At 39.9% G+C, this 18,886-nt stretch overlaps 1 protein-coding gene across 2 annotated transcripts; it reads right to left on the bottom strand.

The window, feature by feature from the left end:
• Positions 1 to 2,436: 2,436 nt before the first annotated feature.
• NARS1 (asparaginyl-tRNA synthetase 1) lies at positions 2,437 to 17,357 on the bottom strand. Of its 2 annotated transcripts, none has more exons than XM_081078405.1 (15): positions 16,767 to 17,357; positions 15,155 to 15,237; positions 13,281 to 13,346; positions 13,088 to 13,180; positions 12,698 to 12,787; positions 11,691 to 11,769; positions 10,786 to 10,856; positions 9,935 to 10,021; positions 8,439 to 8,660; positions 8,133 to 8,332; positions 7,310 to 7,445; positions 6,553 to 6,666; positions 4,493 to 4,624; positions 4,040 to 4,171; positions 2,437 to 3,504 (listed from the first exon to the last, which is right to left on the bottom strand). In XM_081078405.1, the coding sequence occupies exons 1-15, from the start codon at positions 16,807 to 16,809 to the stop codon at positions 3,373 to 3,375; spliced, it is 1,680 nt and encodes a 559-aa protein (XP_080934531.1). In that variant the 5' UTR covers positions 16,810 to 17,357; the 3' UTR covers positions 2,437 to 3,372. The 2 variants fall into 2 exon arrangements, with proteins under 2 accessions (XP_080934531.1, XP_080934532.1); XM_081078406.1 differs by having other exon boundaries at positions 15,155 to 15,234; positions 16,767 to 16,941.
• Positions 17,358 to 18,886: the final 1,529 nt, after the last annotated feature.

The raw sequence follows: 18,886 nt of genomic DNA, 5'->3' as shown, positions 1-18,886 counted from the left end.
AGCTACGCTCAGAAGAAACTAATTAAGCAAGCAGTGTAAACTATAGTATGCAAGGGAGGTGAGGCAGGGTGAACAAATGAGACAGTGGCCACCATTCACAGAGGTGTTGAGGGGAGTGGCCATGGGAAGGTGTTGAGGGGAATGGCCATGGGAAGCAGTGTGCTTAATGGCACATTGGAGATCACAGGCAAGTCGAAATCAGGCAACTCCAAGGCTTCCAGGCCTGGCGAGGCCAAAACAGAGACACACTGGTCAGCAGGACAGCCGGTTAGAGACAGAGATCAGTGTGCTTTTTTATTGTTTGTTTTCATATTGTTTTGTTTCCACTGGATGTTTTATGTAGCAGGAAGGACAAACAGGTACAGCTATCCAACAGGAAGTTTTGGTGGTCATCAATATAGAAATAAGGATTGAAACTAACCATTCATTCACTCATTTTTTTTTTATGAAACAATTTCCAGAGAATTCATCACTTTTCCTTGCTAATTTGTCCTTCCTAATAGCTAATAAGTAAACTTTTTTTTTTTTTCCTTTTCACTGATGTCCACTCCCTTTTGTCTTCAAATACAGAATAAAGACCTTTGGGTACAGAGAGGGACTCTTAAGACATGGATGTAATTTCACTCCCTCTCCAAAATCCCACTAAACAGAGATTTTGCTGTAGGCGGTGGTGTTTTGTTTGTTTTCAAGCACAAATCTAAAAGGATGGGGAGAAAAGTAAAGGGAACCACAGCAACGTAATTTTGGAAGCTGGAAGGGAGATGGATAAATGGTTGATTTAGCAGACCCAAGAAAGCTGAATTGTAATCCAAGAACCATCCAGGTTTACATGACATAATCCCTAATCGGTTCAGAATTGGAAGCACCAGGTATATCTGGAAGTGGGGATGAAAGAGAAGAAATGCTAGAATGAGATTGATTGAAAGTCTGATAAAGAAGTAGTCAGATTGCCTAGACTCCCCCCACTACAGTGGGCAACTGCCCCACCCACCCAGCAGCCATCGGGAGGTTTGGTTCCTGGAGAGGCGACAGAGGGCTCTGGACTAAAGATACCAGAGACTGTTGAGAGCAGAGAACCACTGCCAAGAATGGAGTTTGGGGAACTAGCCTTACTAGAGGTGCAGAGACCCAGCCCTTCTCTACTTTTTCCTCCACAGGAGATGGAAATAGTCTGGAATCCGGCCAATCCAAGAAAGAAGAACGAAGGATGCTGACATCGTGGACTCCCTTACTAAACGGCCTGGGCAGCTCGGCTGACAGGAGGAGGACATCTTCTACCCACATATTTTGAGCACTTTAATCTCCTCTGGGGAATCCTCAGCAGGTAACCACGCACCACCCCGAGCTAAGTCTCTAACAGGAAAGAGAGAGATGCAAACAAACAGAAAAAACCAACATGGAGGAAACTGGAATGATGCACCAGGAATGGCTGCCGGGCATTGAACAGGGAAAGTGAACACGTAAGTCATTCGATATTGCTATAGCATTAGCCTCTCATCTGTCTCTAAAATTTGAGCAGGTCTGCTGCACAAGTACCAAAGACCAAGGGGGTTTTTGGTGTGAGCCACACCAGCATCAGGTTTCAGGAAGGAAAGAGCTGCGGAGTAAAAGCCCGGTGAGAGGAGAATGCCACGAGAGCAGAACTCAGACCCCAGGTGTGTCTGTGAGCTGGACCCTCGGCAGGGACATGGGGTGAGGTTATGACGCCTGGATTACAGCAACAACCATGGGAATGAACACCTACTGTGTTTCCCCGGAAATAAGACCGGGTCTTCTATGAAACTGTGCTCCAAAAGATGCATTAGGGCTTATGTTCAGAGGATGTCCTCCTGAAAAGTCTGCTAGGGCTTATCTTCCGGTTAGGTCTTATTTTCAGGGAAACACGTACGTGTGTGAGGTTTGCTACTCACTGTGCAGTTTCTCGGGAGGATGTCACCTTGACCTTGACTCCCTGATCCTCATCTACTTCCACTGCGCTCCCTCAGTATTTAAAACTCTCAACTCATTTACACAATTAAAAAGCTAATCGAGTCTAACCTCTTCACCTAAATTCTGATCTTGTGAACTGCGTACCTGAATCCAATTAGAGCTCTTTCACATTCTTACAAGTATTGTTGAAAGATACAGGCCAAATCCCCATCTCTCATTTCACTTACTTCCAAAATAGGATATAATCTAATGCGTCCAAAAATAACACAAAAATGATTACAAAAAGACGTAACTAGGACCCACTTTTTCATTACTGTGTAATTTTTCATTACTGTGTGATTACTGTGTAATTTTCATTTCTTTTTCATTACTGTGTAATTTTAGTAATTCCTACTAAATTTAATTAATATCTAATTTCACACCATGAAAATAAAAAGATAAAAAAAGTGCAAAAGGCACAAACTAATGTGACAGAAATGTTCAGTTTAAAAAAAAATTAAGCCAGAAAAGGGTTTTTATGTGTGCCCATTTATTGATTGCTGGGAATACAGCCTATTGAGTATTACATGACATGCATTTTTGGGGAGAAATTAACCAAATCTGAAATGAAGCCATTCAATAAGCCTGCTGAGAGTTAATAAGGTAGCACAGATTAGATCTGAGGACACAGTGGGGACAACTCAGTCACTTACAGTTGTCATTAAGATTCTAGCTGTAAATTCTTTTGGAACTTATTTATTCTTAATTATTTAGGAAAAAGCGAAGATCAGTCTGCCTCTTTAGCTTAAATTGCTAGTAAGGATACTCTCCACTGAAGTACCGAAAACAAACTGTTTAAGGCAATTCCATTTTTACAAATTCTTCCATATCTATTTGTATGCCTCAGAACTATAAACAGCTACACAGATTTAGAAAAGATTCATAACTAATGCAAGAGACAATTCATTTAATTCCAATATCTACTGTTGAATTATACTGTTCTAGTACTAGATTTTTATAATGTATTGTCAATTTTCCCCCAAAATAAAATGATACAAATTAAAGAATTTCAGTTTACTTAAAAGGACAGAAAGGTTAAGTAACTGGAATGTCTTAGACCATAATTAAAAACTGCTAAATTATATATGGTATGTATGGCGCAAAGATATAAACTATAATTAGATAAAATGCTGAAATGTATTTGTAACTGCAGTTACATATCACACATTTATCCCAAATTTTGTAATGGATATTTTTTCTTAAAATGACATCAATGTCACTTATGTTCAAGTGATTTGATTGGTTTCTGTGGCAGCAGGAATAGAAAACAAAAAGAGAAAACAGAACCAGCTATACCCCAGTGGAATATAAAATGGGAAGATCTTGGCTTTTTGTTCTTTTTAAAGAGGCAGTCTGTTGCTCTCACGAACCGTATTCTTTCCTTACATCTTCAGGAGGAACCGGTTATGGCTTGCAGCGCTGGACAAAGCGAGGGTATAGGCATACATCTCGGATGTGATACCTATTCAGGATCCAGGTTAAGAATCGTTCCAGGCCCAAGCCGTATCCTCCATGAGGACAAGTGCCATATTTTCTCTGTTTAAAAATGAGAGAGAAGAATAATACTTAGTTTACAATTTTGTCTAAAATAGTTAAAATGTTCTACTGGGAAATGAGTTAACTTATTATGGTTAAGAATTTAACCCTTAATCTATACATCTTTGTGAACCACATGTGAAGAAATAATTTGGTATGAAAAATAAACTAGGGATTGAGTGCCATCCTGGAAAGAAGAGATTTCAAATTTTTAAACCAAGTCAATGTCTCTGTCTATCAGGGGAAAATGAAACCTAGCATTAGATGTTGGTAGCATCTAATGACAAATTTTTAAAAACTCAGCAGCAATGAGCAAGCCAGCCAGCAGTTAAACAGCTTTTCAAATGACATTAACGTATTAGTAAAAAAAAAGCAATACTCACATACCACATTATTATAATCACAAAACTGAATACAGCTCTTCAAATGCTAAAGTTACTCTCCTCTTAAAAATTCTCTCCTCCTAAAAATTTCAATTTATACAGAACTATTACAATGAAAATATTTTAAAGAGTATTTGAAAAACTGTTTTTACCTGATCTGTGTACCAGTAATAGGGCGTGGGGTCAATTCCTTCCCTTTTATAACCTGCTAGCATCTCTTCACCATCCCAGATACGCATGGAACCTCCCACAATCTCACCAACATTAGGCATCAACACATCAACCTTTAAAAATAAGCGAATAAAATGCAGTTACTACCAGACTATGAGACATGGCATTGCTCCAGAGTTTAAATGAAAATCACAATTAAGTTCCTATAGCTAACGGAACTCTATGATCATGCGAAATTCAAATATTGTTCAAATTCTGTAATTTAACAAGATATTTTAAACCCAATCAGAGGACAAAAAAAAACCACTTCTTAAAATAATGGTCATTCTAGATTTATAATGAGATATTTGCCACGAACCGTTATCTTATTCCAATGACAGTCCCTACCCCCTTTAAAATCAAAATTACTAATACGATTTGAATCACAAACTGACAGATTCAGTAAGGCGGGAATCCTCAGGACATCGCTGCATATAGAAGGACTTGATCTCTACAGGAAATCGACACAGCAAGATTGGCTCATTAATGGTGTCTGTCATCAGTCTCTCAGGAGCTTCTGGGATATCCTGAGGTTAAACAAGACTTCATTAACATTTACAGCTCGAAATGCAACAAGACAGAAGCAGCTCTTTCACCCAGTAGCTGCCCTTCATCTGCTTAATGCAACATGGAAGAGGACACACAGTCACACGTAACCCATACACACAGGTGTAAGGGACAATTTCTCTCAAAACAAATAAATATAATACAAATCCATCCCCCAAAACAAAACAAAAAACACCCGAGCCATATCACTGTGACTAGATACTGGTCGGTTAGTTCCTTTTCCCAGCGGCCAGTTTTATTTAGCTCTGAAGCAAAAGTGGTCCACTTAGTCCCACGAGGCATGGGGTAACCAGTGAATGCTCCAGAACATCACTGATCTACACCGTGTATGTTGTTAATACCACCAATCTTTAAACTCTCCTGTTATCTATACTTCTTTCCTATGATAATAAACCTCTATGCCTTCGATGGTAGTCAGACACAGTCGTAAGACAAATAACCAGTGTCAAATTTTAAGTGTAACCACACCTGGACTAGTTAGCCAAGAAATGTTAGATAATGATTAATCAAGTTAATCTGTTTCACTCTCAAAACGCCCTTCAGTAAATCACATATAAATTCCAGTTAAAAACTGAAAACTCTTGTCCTAGTAAAAACTGACCGAGAGAACTGGACAAGGCTCACTTATTTGTTGAATATAAGAATTGAAATGGAGCCGAACAAACACCTGGCACAGCTGTTTTCAAGCTCTAGTCCTTGGAGTCCTGAACCCTCTAAAGGGGAAGTGGGAAGTGAGTGGGGACCGCTCTGGTCTCAGCTTTTACCTACTTTTCATACTAGAGTTTTGCATAAAATTTAATTGGGGAAAAACCTTACTGCACATTCCAAAAAGCCTGAAGACTGTTTACCTCCTCTAGTGCCCTCACGTGTCTGGGTGTAAAGGCTGACACGCATTGAGGGCTTCCTGCGCCCGGACCCTGCTGGGCATTTAACTCAGTGAGTGCTCACGACTTTGCAAAGTGGACGTTACCTGCAAGGCAGAGCTAAGGAACCAGAGCAGGGTCACCGGCCTTCAGTAAGACAGCAGTGAGGACAGAGGCGGGAGCTAAGCCCACCTTACTCCAAAGCTGTGTTCTTTGCACTCAATCAAACCACTTTGCTAAGTATTAACAGTTCTCACATTTTCCGTATAGAATTTTGTCATATATCATCAACCGAATTCATGAAACAATAAGAATAATTTATATAGGCCTAGTATATTGTTTGTCCTTCTGTACAGTCCTCCTTAAAACAGAACAAAACTCTATCTAGCAGTAGTTACATTTCATATGTAAAGCAGTTAGATTTGAAAATACCATGTAAGCAATGGTTAAACGCACAGGGCTTAGGATAGTGTTAACAATCCACACCCCCCATTCATGCCAGGTTGGTGGTCCCAAGCCAAACAGACACATGCTCTATTCACCTGGAGCACCAGCCCACCTTCCCCATCAAGCCTTTCTCCATTGGTTTTGCATTTTAACCAAAGGCTATTTTCTTCTTTGAATCTCCTTCACATGCAGGAGTTTTAATTCACTATTTTGGTGGGCGGAAACCTTTTTGAAAGAGCCAGATGCTCTTTCTCCAAACAAACAAAACAAACATATACACACACCAAGATTTTGCATGTAATTTTAGTTCACACCTTTCTAAAGCATCCTGCCAGCCTAGAGAATTACAACAGAGCTTGTGACGACTGATCACAGAAGAAAAGGAAAGAGGCAAAGGATCAGATGTGAAGGCTAAAAACTTGCTACTATTTACTGAACACTAGAGGAAGGCTTACTCCAGATCTATTAACTCAATGAATGCTCAGCAGACACCTACTTCACTGGTTAATTAAGCAGAAGTAGCAATCCATTTAAGCACCATACCACTTTTGAAACAATGATTAGAAAGGAATACACACCTCTCCAAATTCATAGAAAGTTCCATCTTCTTTCTTTATATTGTGTTCTTTTAGCCACACAATTGCATCTGAATAGTTCATCCGTCTGAAAGGCCGTTTGGGAGGCTTAAAGTTCTACAGTCAAAAGAAAAAGATAGTGTCTATAAAAAAAACCATGAACATTAAAATTTCCATTGTAACAAAAAATATTTAGCATCTTTGTAAAATATTATTTCAGATGAAAACCAATCAGACACTCCTAAAAATGGAAAACATATGACATAACTTCCTCCTATGTAAGTTAAAATGCTATGTAATTATTGGCAATGAGTGGTATCAAATTTTAATCTTCAAAGTATTAGTCCAGAAACAGGTGAAGGTGGTCAAAATGTACAAACTCCCAGTTATAAAATACATAAGTCCTGGGGAATGTAATGCAGTTAATAACACTGTGTCGTAAATTTGAAAATTGCTAAGAGAGTAGATCTTAAAAGGTCACAACATAAGGGGAAAAAAATTGTAACTGTGTGCTGATGGATGTTAACTATATTATTGTGGTGATCATTTCGCAAATATACATATATCAATCATTATGTTGTACACACCTGAAACTAACATAACATTATATATTAATTATTCCTCAAAACTATATATATGCTAGACACTGAAATTGTATCCCTCAACAAGCCATCAAATCTACAAAAACTGAGGGTGAAGACTTCATTACCTTCCAAAAACAGAATCGTAATTTTGCTTTTCCATAAAACACTACACCTACCGGGTTGAGGTCATACACGATACTTGCTGCGGGTGATTTCAAGACTCTATCTACCACGTCACAAACCAAGTCCTCCAATCGGTTCAGGAGCTCCTCAAAGGTCAGAAAAGGGCACTCTGCTTCCACGTGAGTGTATCTGAAGAACGAGACACCAGCTCAGAGCTGCTCTTCGTTTCTACTAAGTTTCCCTCAAGCAAAAATTTTAACATGGGGAAACTATCCAGAAAGGGAAAACGCCAACCTTGCTAACCACCTCTCAACTCTGCAAATTAGTTTTAGACCACCCACCCACCTTTCTTCCTTGAAGAGTAAATTCTTCTTTATTCCTTAGCACATAAAGGATCAAGGCAAAGTGAAAGAACAGACCACAACTAGTTACGGCCTCAGAGGCAAAACTTCTTACATGATTTCCAATAATTTATTCAACTGCCCATCACATATCTTCTTAATATACCGTGTTTCCCCGAAAATAAGACCTAGCCAGACAATCAGCTGTAATGCGTCTTTTGGAGCAAAAATTAATATAGGACCCTGTAGTGTATATGGTATGATATGATATATGATATATTATATTGCATTACACTACACTACATTATATTATTATGTTATGTTATGTTATGTTATGTTATACCCGGTCTTATATTATAGTAAAATAAGACCAGGTCTTATATTAATTTTTGCATTAGAGCTGATGCTCCGGCTAGGTCTTATTTTAGGGGAAATACGGTAACGTTTCTACATAGACATCCTTTGCTTACATAAAGATTGCTTTTCTAAACATATTTTCTTTAAAAATTTTTTTGAATAAAAGACAATCCCATACTCAGCCAGGTGCCTTCGGGTCCTGGATTGTTCTGCCCTGTATGACTGTGCAATACAAAAAACGTCTCCCAGAGCTGGAATGCAGGTCTCCAGGTACAACTGAGAGGACTGAGTCAAAAATGCCTCTTCCCCAAAATAGTCGAGCTTGAAGAGGGTGGCACCACCTTCCACTTGTGTTTGCACTAATGTTGGAGGAGTAACCTGTTCAAATGGAAAGGAGGAAAAAGAAACGCCTACCGTGAGCACCTCTATTCAAGTTTTAAAATGGCAAAAGGTACCATATGAACGATGACGAATGCATACTTACTTCACAGTACCCCCGGTCAAAGAAGTGATCTCTAAAGCACCTGGTGACCACAGAACGTGCTTTCATGATTTTGGACATGTTTTCTCCTCGGATCATCATGTGTCTGTTGTTGAGCTGGACGTCAACGTCCGACTCTTCGTTGATCAAGTTATCAGCTCCTCCAGCCGGGGCCAACCCGATCAGTTCCCAGAAATCACAATTCAGCTCGTGGCCTCCCGGGGCCTACATTTTTAGAAAGGGAGTGGGGAGAAAGACAGGCAGGGAGAAGGAAACAAAAATTTTACAGTGTTAAAAGATTTTAATTTATGTCAAAATTCTGGGTTAAGCTGATATATCTAAGAACCTCATCATTATTAGCCTACCCTTCTAAAGATAAAGACCCAATAATTCAATTTTATATTGATACTTAATATTTCTTTCAGAGTAAACACACACACCCACATTTTTTTTTTAAATAGAAAAGCACTAAGTAGAAAATAAACTATCATCCCATAACCTGAAGTAACTGGTTATGCAGTAGTTAGCAGTCGTTAGCTAACTACTAACTACAGTAGTTAACTGTGACTACTGCTAACTAGTACTAACTACTGCTAACAGTTTGCTATCTTTCCAGCCGCAGGCCAATCATTTTAAATAACATAGTACCCACATTGAAAAATTCCTTAGATGCAAAGGTTTTACTCAAAGCTGTTTGTCTTTGGAATATATAAATAGTAAAAATTCAAATTCTCCCTAATAATTCCATTCAAAGCAATTCATTTTAGAAGCCACATACCATGAAATACATAATTATTTTGTGCCAAACACTGGACAGGAAGTAACATCACGACAACTGCTCCATTTATAATCACATTACTTACAAGGAAAATTTAGGGAACTTGAATCAGATATTCATTCTTAACATAGGTTCTTTTACATGATCTGTGGGAGATTCACATTTCTAGTCTATCTGGTAGACTCTTGGGGCTCCCTCTGGTGGTTAGTATGTCACATTTATTTTATTTCCCAGACGACAAATATAACCACAGTAATAGTTATTTGAACAATAATTACCAACAAGTAACTGTAACTGGTATAGGTTATGTGCCTGTTGGCTGGGGAACAAACATCTCTCTGAATATCAGTTATATGTAACTTTTTTAGAAGAGGCTTTCAAATTCTATTCAGAAAGTTTCAGACTTTAGATTACTGTTCTTTCCTGAAATGTTTTGGGTAGATCGTTAAGTTTTTCTACCTAGCTGAAAAATTATTCACACACCCGCTACATTATGGCCCATGAGGATAATTCAGGAATTCTGTAAGGTTGGAAGTCCCTGAGTTTGTTATATCTTATGCGCTGTACAGTGCTCATATTTCACTGGAAAAGGAAAAGGCATATTAAATTTAGTAAGTGTATCATATTAGTGAATTTATATGCCACATACCAAAAGTACAAATAAAGACATTGAAAAACAAACAAACACCTAGTCACCCAGTGAGGGACTCAATTCACTCACCTGCTTGCCCTTTGGGGTAAGAGTTAGCATTCCATAAACTGCAACACTACTTTCAGTGGACAAGACTACTCCATTGTAACACTGACACTATAAAAAGATCAAGTTCAAATTTAGTTATTCACATTTTACATTAAAATATTCTAACATATAGAAAGCAAAGGAGATTATTTACAAACAAGTTATCTGGTCCAAAACTAGTAAAATAAGATGGCCATCAATTTTTATTATTAATGAAGAACAGCTATTTTTACAAAAGATTTATCTATATATAGATATACATATATGTAAATACATACATACATAGGCATAATTGATACCAGTCCACATTTCTTAAAAGTATCCGAAAAGTTCATTTTTATTTTTCTTTAAAATTCAGACTGTTAAGAAAATACACAGTCCCTCTAAACTATGATCAATGCTTGATAAAATCATTAGGAGAAAAGTGATGGGGAATTTTATAATGGAGGGATCAGGCTATCAACACTGGAACCCACAATTCATACAAAAATTCAAGTGGACATTATGTGTTTCACGATGATACAATTGGAAGAGCACAGCTTTGCCCATGAAGACACTGTGCCCCCCCACCACCTCAAGAACCTGAATGTGATCAGACCTAACTTCCAGCTTACAGGAAATACAGGGAGTGGAGTAACATGTTAAATGATGTAATCAACCCAAATCAGAATGTGAGGAATTCCACAGGACAAACAACCAGGTTTTTTCCAATAAATAAATGTTTTCCACAAGTTGAAAATACGTATACAGATCCTAAAATTCCCAAAACTAACAGTAAAAGGACCTACTGAAAAACATTTAATTTTTAGTCACCAATAAGAGAAAATATTTACCAAATCATCTGATAAGACACACTGAAGATACCCAGTACCGTCCCGCAACACCAGAAACATTAAATTCTTTCCTAAAACAGAGAAAGAGAAATTTAGCCAGACTGTTCTCAGGGCACTTAAAAGTACTTTCTCATAATTCAATCTCCTGTAAAGGAAAGTCCAAAGTTTAAACATGGTAAATTCAAACCTCCCACATGGCCCCCTTCCTCTGAAGTGTCCACTGGTAAAACCACCACTCAGAACTTGTGAAGCATTTTCTCTTCTTCAGTGTACTTTCAACTCTGATGCGACCCTCATGACCCACATGATCACGGGAAAGCTACACAGTAGCAACATGAGGTGAGGGATTATGTCTTATTAGCCACTGAATCCCCTGCGGTGCTTAGCATGGTTCTGTGTACTCAGTGGGAGGTTCATAAATATTGTTGTACAGAATCACTCTTTTTCTTATTTATGTCCCATTTCTTTTCATGAAGGATTTGATAACCACTTCCAATAAAACACGTATAATAAAATACAAAGAGTGAGAAAAAGCAAAATATCAGGACCCATCGAGAAGTAGAATGAAAATATACTAATTATAAATGTCAACACTACTGCCATAAATAAGTTTCAGGTTTGGCTCTTCATTTTCTATAACACACCCCTACTTTTCATTAAATAATTAAATTCCATTATTCAAATATTTACTGGATACCCTGATTGCTTATACTTTAAATAGCATTTAAATAATTTTAAAAGTTTTAATAGTGCTATTAAGAATAAATTTGGGATATAAATCACTATCTCCTTGAAAAAGCTAGCATCCAAAAACCAAAATTCCTCCAAGAAAATGAAGTTGTTTTTCATCTAGGACCAGGGATATTTAAAAATAAAAAAGAGAAGAGGAAAGCTGCGCCATTTACCTTGCCTACGCAGCCTGTGGACCCAGCCAAACACCTTTACTCTTTGGCCTCTGTATCCTTCTAATGCGTGAATCTTCACCTGTCAAGTTAAAATAAATAACATTTGACCAATCATGTCATTTATCACATAGCAACTTTTTCACTAATATTAGATGGATGGTAGTAAAGTATTAAAAAGTGACAAATGGTGCAAAACTGCAGATAGTTACGCTACTGCAGGTCAAAGCCAAAAAAATTTCACCATACTGGAGTGGTTAAAAAAATAACCCAGGTCTTCTTTCTCTCTTAGTGAAAAACTGACAATAAGAAACAACTAGCATTCCAGATATCAGTATAAAAAAATCAGTGAATAAATGAATTCATAATAGCAACAACCCGAGTCCACACAGCCCTTTCCTTGACCTCAGTCCCACCTGACACTCTGGGAGGCGGACTTTAACAAAGGCTCGCTAGAGGATGAAAGAGACAGGAGATGAGGAGAGGAAGGGGGTGGTGAGTACAGCCAAAGAAACAGCTTCCTCTCTAAGGAAACAAGAAAAATAGGACAATTCACCAGCAATAAGAACTATCTGAAATCTAAGCATGCCCATTCAGTCCTGCATTCTGTTCTAGAAAAGAATATAGAAGGAATCCAATTTCATAAAATCACAAAACTTTGTATGTCAAAAAATCATGAAAATCATGGATTTCCACCTCTCCATCTTATCGTGAGGAAATGAATACTTCAGGAGCGTACAATCGCTTGACCAACACCACACAGCGCAGTCAGGCTGAATCCCAGGTCTGCCAGTTTTTAATAAGGACAGAATCCGTTCAACACACAAGTACTAAACTTTAGAATAAAATAAACCCCCAAAGAACTACCAGCCTCAAAACTCTGAAACGTTATTTCTCTTGATCCCTTCTAAAAGGAAAGGAACAAACCAGGTGGCAGGCACCCCAGACACAGAAATAACAGATGTCCATCGCAAGTCCACAATATTTGCAACAATACATGTCACACTTACACATTTTGCCTCTGGAAGACTTGAATCATTTTTAATGGTAATCTTCTTTGCTTCTTCCAGGTTCTTTTCTCTTCTCAAATTGTCTTCTGCCTAATTTTAATGATAAAGCAATTTGTTAATATGGTTTCCAGAGTTCTAACTTTTATTTTTTTTTATTTTAAAACTTTTATTTATTTTAAATGTGTTTTTCTAGGACCCATCAGCTCCAAGTTAAGTAGTTGTTCCAATCTAGCTGTGGAGGGCGCAGCTCACAGTGGCCTGTGTGTGGGGATGGAACCAGCAACCTTATTGTCAAGAGCACTGCACTCTAACCAACTGAGCTAACCGCCGTCCCCGTTTTAAAAGTGTTCTAACTTTTAAAACGTTCACAGTGGCAAATTCATTGCTCACCTCTTTCTTTTCCCGAGATTCACTCTTCATTTGTTCCCGATGCCACATCTTTCTAATGTTCTTCATCTGTGATTTAGAAATAACATCCCACCTCTAGAAAGAAAAACAGATATTTAATTTTTTAAAAATATCTATGTTCAAACGAAAGTTTATTTAGAAAATATAATTCTGTAAAGTTTTTGGTTCACCCTACCTCATTTTCTTTTTGTGAATCTACGTAAATGGTAGGAAACGGTTCTTTTCCTACTGTCATCAAAGCCTTGGGTGGGGAGGGAGGAAAAGAAAATTTCTTTAATATTCTACAGTATTTGAAATCAACATAACACCTTAATTATAAGGCAACTTCCACTATCTAGGACATAATCAAGAGCCAAAAAGAAAGCATAAAGACACCAACAGTCAAAAGTCAAAGTTGATAGAATGGCTGGTTGAAACACTAAGAACATTTTCTTAAAGTAGAAGCCCACAGGTCCTTTTGCAATAATTCTAGCAAGTTCGGTCACACAGTATACAGTTTCCCAGTACAAGCAGACTAGAAGCAACCAATTTCAAGTGGCCATAGGGACCAGAGGAAGGCACTCTAACAACAACACAAAAGAGCTAAGAGCAAAAGCTAATTGTGGGTTCCATCTAAATGCTTAATCCTAGCTAAGAAACAGGGATGTCATTTCTGAAAATCTTTCAACAAAATAATGGTTAAGGACACAAAAGATTAAGCTTCATTTAATTTGAAAAATGACCATATATAGAATACCTTTCTTCACTAATACTGGGACACGTCAGGTATTGCTGTCATTTAATATTTTATAGTTTATTGCTGTTTTTTTAAATAGTTGAAAGTATGTAAAAGATGTTTTATTAACTGTTTCCAATATGCCATCAAATTTTCTCCCAAGTTACCAAGTCAACCAAGAAACGTAAGGAATTACTGTCTCAAGTCTCAAGATCTGAAGCTTGCAAAAATGACCTTTTCTAAAGGTCTAGTTTCCAAACCTGAAAAATACTTCTCATCTTGTTTTAACAATAGTTTCAACTCAATGATCGGTACAGAGGAAGGAACCTGGATCTTTTAAAAACATCCAATAGAGTTCATCTTTCTAACAATTAGAATTTGTAGAGATCTTTGCAAATTATTAGGAACTCATTTAATACCTGATACTCTCTACTGATCCCTCCTTTTATATCACTGAAATTGAAGGAGCCAAACTATAATTCCCCAAATCAGCACGGCACACTTTTGTTAACAGCAACATTCTGCAAACATTCACCTAAACAGTGTTGTCCTTTTGGGGAGGCCCAAGTCACCCCAACAACCCAGCCATGAGAGAAAGATTTCCCTCTAAGAGTTAAAAAGTTAAGACTTATGTATGACACACCAAAGCACAGCCACCGAGTACAACCTAAAAGAGGAGAGAATGCTCCCAAGACACTTGATAGTAACCTAAATACCCTTTTGATCTGTAGTTGGCTTTCTATATAAGTCTGCTTAGAAAATAAATATGCTAAACAGGTTAGTTCGAGGAGTCTAGGCCCTGAGAAATAATAGTACATTAATAAATTAGTATCTGGCTTCCAGGTCCAGACTCATGAGTTACTGAGCATCTGTTCTGAGAAATGGGTCCATTCTTGGTATGCTGGTATAAATTAGGTCTTTGAGTCTCAGGGCTCAGGATCATGTCTGGGTTTTAGTGGTAAATTCGCTAAGAGGCCTCAGGAGTCAGTTTCAAAGAAACTTGGGTTTGAGCTCAGTGGAAGTGAGGAGAGCTGTTTATATTTCTACAAGAATTGCAAAACTGGCCTTCTGACTCACTAGAGAGAAAAATTCCATGATGCAATGCTGCCTGATAAGGGAAAAAAAAGACACTTTTAAAATATGTTCAAGTAAGTTTAGACTTAACTCATCTAATACACTTAAAGCTACATAAGTATACACAATCCTTACATTCCCTTTCCTGAAAATTCTCTTCGAAAACTACTGCTTGAAATAAAATTATTCACAAGTCACACAATAACTGACATAAATCATTAATAAATGCAAAGTTGTCTGCGTGTGAGAAGAGACACTACCTTTAGACCTGTTTTAAAAGGTTTCTCCTTGGTTCCATCACCTGTGGCATCATTTCCCTCTCGATCCGAGACATACAGCTCTGCTGTTTTACAAAATGAGAATAAGTTACTCATTTGGACAATAATTACCAGTTACCTCATACTGTTAACTACTTTACCCATTCTTTATCTTTGTAAAGAGAACACCCATCTGATTAGTAAAAATTACCACACTCGAATAGTAATTATACCATAATAACTTTCCCATGCCCCTCTTTCAATGACATCCATATCATAAAAACATATTACAGATTCAGCTTTTCAAAATGAACTTTGAGGGGTCGGCCTGCTGGCTCAGGTGGTTGGAGGTTCGTGCTCCTAACTCCGAAGGCTGCAGGTTCGATTCCCACATGGGCCAGTGGGCTCTCAACCACAAGGTTGCTGGTTCAATTCCTCGAGTCCTGCAAGGCATGGTGGGGTCTGCCCCCTGCTGTAAGTTTGAACTGGGCACCTTGAGCTGAGCTGCCTCCCAGATGGCTCAGTAGGTTGGAGCGCATCCTCTCAACCACAAGGTTGCTGGTTTTGACTCCCACAAGGGATGGTGGGCTGCGCCCCCTGCAACTGGCAATGGCAACTGGACCTGGAGCTGAGCTGCGCCCTCCACAACTAAGACTGAAAGGACAACTTGAAGCTGAACGGCACCCTCCACAACTAGGATTGAAGGGACAAGCAACTTGACTTGGAAAAAGGTCCTGGAAGTACGCGGTTCCCCAATGAAGTCCTGTTCCCCTTCCCCAATAAAATCTTTAAGAAAAAAAAAAAAAAAAAGAACTTTGATCACTTTAATTTGTGATACTGCTTCCATCTACTTGAGCCTCCGGGAATAAAGTAGGGCTTTGAAGTTGGCCCGACCAGACTGGAATCTTGGGATATTGCATCTTAAAAGCCAGGGTGACTTTGGAAAATTCACTTAACCTCTTTGAGCTTATTTCTTTATCTAAAAAAAAAAAAAAAAAAAAAATCGTGGACAACAATCCCTATGTTGAAGTGCCGCACTGAGGATGCACTAAAATGACACACCCCAGGGCCAGTGCACGGCTGTCAAATAGATACCAGTGCTCTGTGATGCTGAAAGGAAACCGAGGCTCCCAGGTGAAGCCGAAGGCCCCACAGCCGAGTCCCAGCAGGGACAGCAGCACAGACCTCCATTTTCCTATGCGTCCGCGGCATCCCCGGAACTCAGTAAGACGGAGGAGGCGGGAGACGAGAATTAGAATTCGACAGTCCTTCCCTGACTATCAGCGACTACCGCTGACGAGAGTCACATGTGTCGGACCACGCTGGTGTGGGACGGTGCCCGAGGGTCAGACGAGTCACCGACTGTTCGCGGCCCGGGAGCGGCCGCCATGCCGGCCCGGGGCACCGAGCTCCAGGGCAGCGCGGGCGGCCGGCGAGTCCGCGCCCAGCGGGGGCCAAGCGCAGCCCCCACCGCCCCCCCAGCGTTCACGCAGAAACGGCGGAGGCGCGCCCCCTCGGTGCCAGGCGACCGGGTTAGTCATCGGCCGGAACGAGGCTCCTGCCCCAGGCACCGGCACCACTCATCGCACCCACGGCGTCCCCGCGCCTCACTCACCGAGTACCATCCCTGCGGTCGCCCTGGTCACCTCCAAGGACATGGTAGTCTCCCAACACGCCCCCGCCGTGTCACCACAACGTGCGCCGACGGCTTCCTCGACTCCGACGTTGCATCATAGAACGTCGTGCAGAAGCAGCCCCAGTGAGTCACCCGAGCCTCGCGGCGCTATTGGTTACGGGTGGTCAGGGAACCGGGCCGAGTGTCGCTGCGGCCGCCATCTTTGGGCGGGGCAGAGGCAACTTCCGGTCCTGCGCCGCCGGCCCGTCTCCTGCAGCTGCTCGTGGCGCCGCTGGCTGGGCACTGGCTGGGCGCTTCCTGAGCTTGGAGACCAAGCGCGGGCTGCTCTGCTCTCCCTGCCGTGTCCGCCTCCCGACTTTCTCTGCTGAATCTTACAATGCTGCCCCCAGCTGCAGATGCCAGGGCCCTCTTGGGAACCAGACCAAGGATTTCTTTCCCTATCCCCAGAATTGGAAAGATGCAAAGAAATGCACGAGCAGGAGTTTGCAGTATAGAAAGAATAGTTTAATATTGAATTGGCCAGTACAGACGTAGGAAGCTAATACTCAAAAAGCTAATACTCAATAACGTACTGATGGCATGTAGGTTACAGATTATAAAGGGCAGAGTCATAAGACACCCTATGTTACGGGGTGCGGGGTCCGTTCTGGGAGCTGATTGGTCCGAGATAAGGGTAATAAAGCATTTCTTCACATCATGAGGACAGTTCCGAGGTCTCTTCCAGGTTTCTTCAGGCCTTCAGGACAGTTCTGAGGTCTTTTCCAGCAGGGAGTCATTCCACATTAGGCCTCAGGAGCTGAAACATAACTTAGGTCAAGATGTTATCTTTAGTTGCCAGAGGTCCTGGATCTTGTGACCATAAGACAAGTCCAGACAACTGTCTTCTGCTGCCTGGGGGTTGCTGATTATCCAGGGGAAAGGTTAGGTCTCTGAGTTGGGAACGGGGCAGGGGAAATGATCTCTAAAGGTAGGATTTAAAGCTAAATTTAATCTAAGGTCATAGGAACCCTCAGTTTCATCATCATAAAATATATCGAGTGCCAGAAACGAGGTGGGGTGAGGGTGGAGGTGAGGAACATAGATATGAATAATCCTAGCTCATATGCATTGCCTGTTTTGATGCTTTTATTTTCTAACTTCAATGAATGAACATACTTCTGTATTTATGACTTAGACTGTGGTATATTTGTATTTAAAGTTATAAGGATCACTATTATGGAGGCCATAATAATGGCCTAGTTGAAATTCTGGTTCTGCTTTTTACCAACTGTGTGTCTTGGGATAAATTACCTAACCTGTCTGAGCTTTAACTTCCTACTTGTGAAGGATGATAAAAACTCACTACCCAGCACCTAACAGGTACTAAATAAAGTGTAATGAATATAATCATTCTCAATTTAGTGGAATACCAGGGTTTGTCCTTGAGTCAAACAAAAAAGGAAAACATATTTTTGTTACGAAAGAAACTCTAAAAATAACTCCATACGTAGGTTCAGAGTCTATCAGGAAAATGAACCAAATACTTTTCTTCAATAATGTTTCACCCAATTTCATGGACTTTCTCTCTTTGGTGAATGTTTTTTGTTTGCTCATATATTAGTTATCCAGTGCTGCAAAGCATATTATCCCAAACCTTAGGAGCTTAAAACAACGAACGTTTATTACCTCACACAGTTTCTGAGAGTCAGGGATTTTGGAATGGCTTAGCTGGGATTCTGGCTCAGGGTCTCTCATGCATCACGTTTGGGCAAGGGCTGCAGACATGAAGGCTGAGCTAGGTCAGGCCTTGGTTTTCTGCCAGATGGGTCCTTCATAGGGCTGCTAATGACAGGGCAACTGACTTTCCCCAAGGGAAGTGGAGAGAGAGAGAGAGAGAGAGAGAGAGAGAGACCGAAACTGTATTAGTTACCTATTGCTGTATAATAAATTATCTCCAAACTTCAAGGAACATTGATCTCACATTTTCTGTGGACCAGGAATCTGGGCAAGGCTTAGCTGGGGCCTCTGACTCTGGGTTTTTCAAAAGGCTGCCATCAAGATGTCAGCTGGCGTTCAGTCATTGAAATTTAAGATTCTTATGTCTCACCTAGGGTAGATCC

This window comes from Rhinolophus hipposideros (assembly GCF_964194185.1).
Source record: "Rhinolophus hipposideros genome assembly, chromosome: 17".
NCBI classification, from domain to species: domain Eukaryota; kingdom Metazoa; phylum Chordata; class Mammalia; order Chiroptera; family Rhinolophidae; genus Rhinolophus; species Rhinolophus hipposideros.
This window is presented reverse-complemented; position numbering and strand designations above follow the sequence as displayed.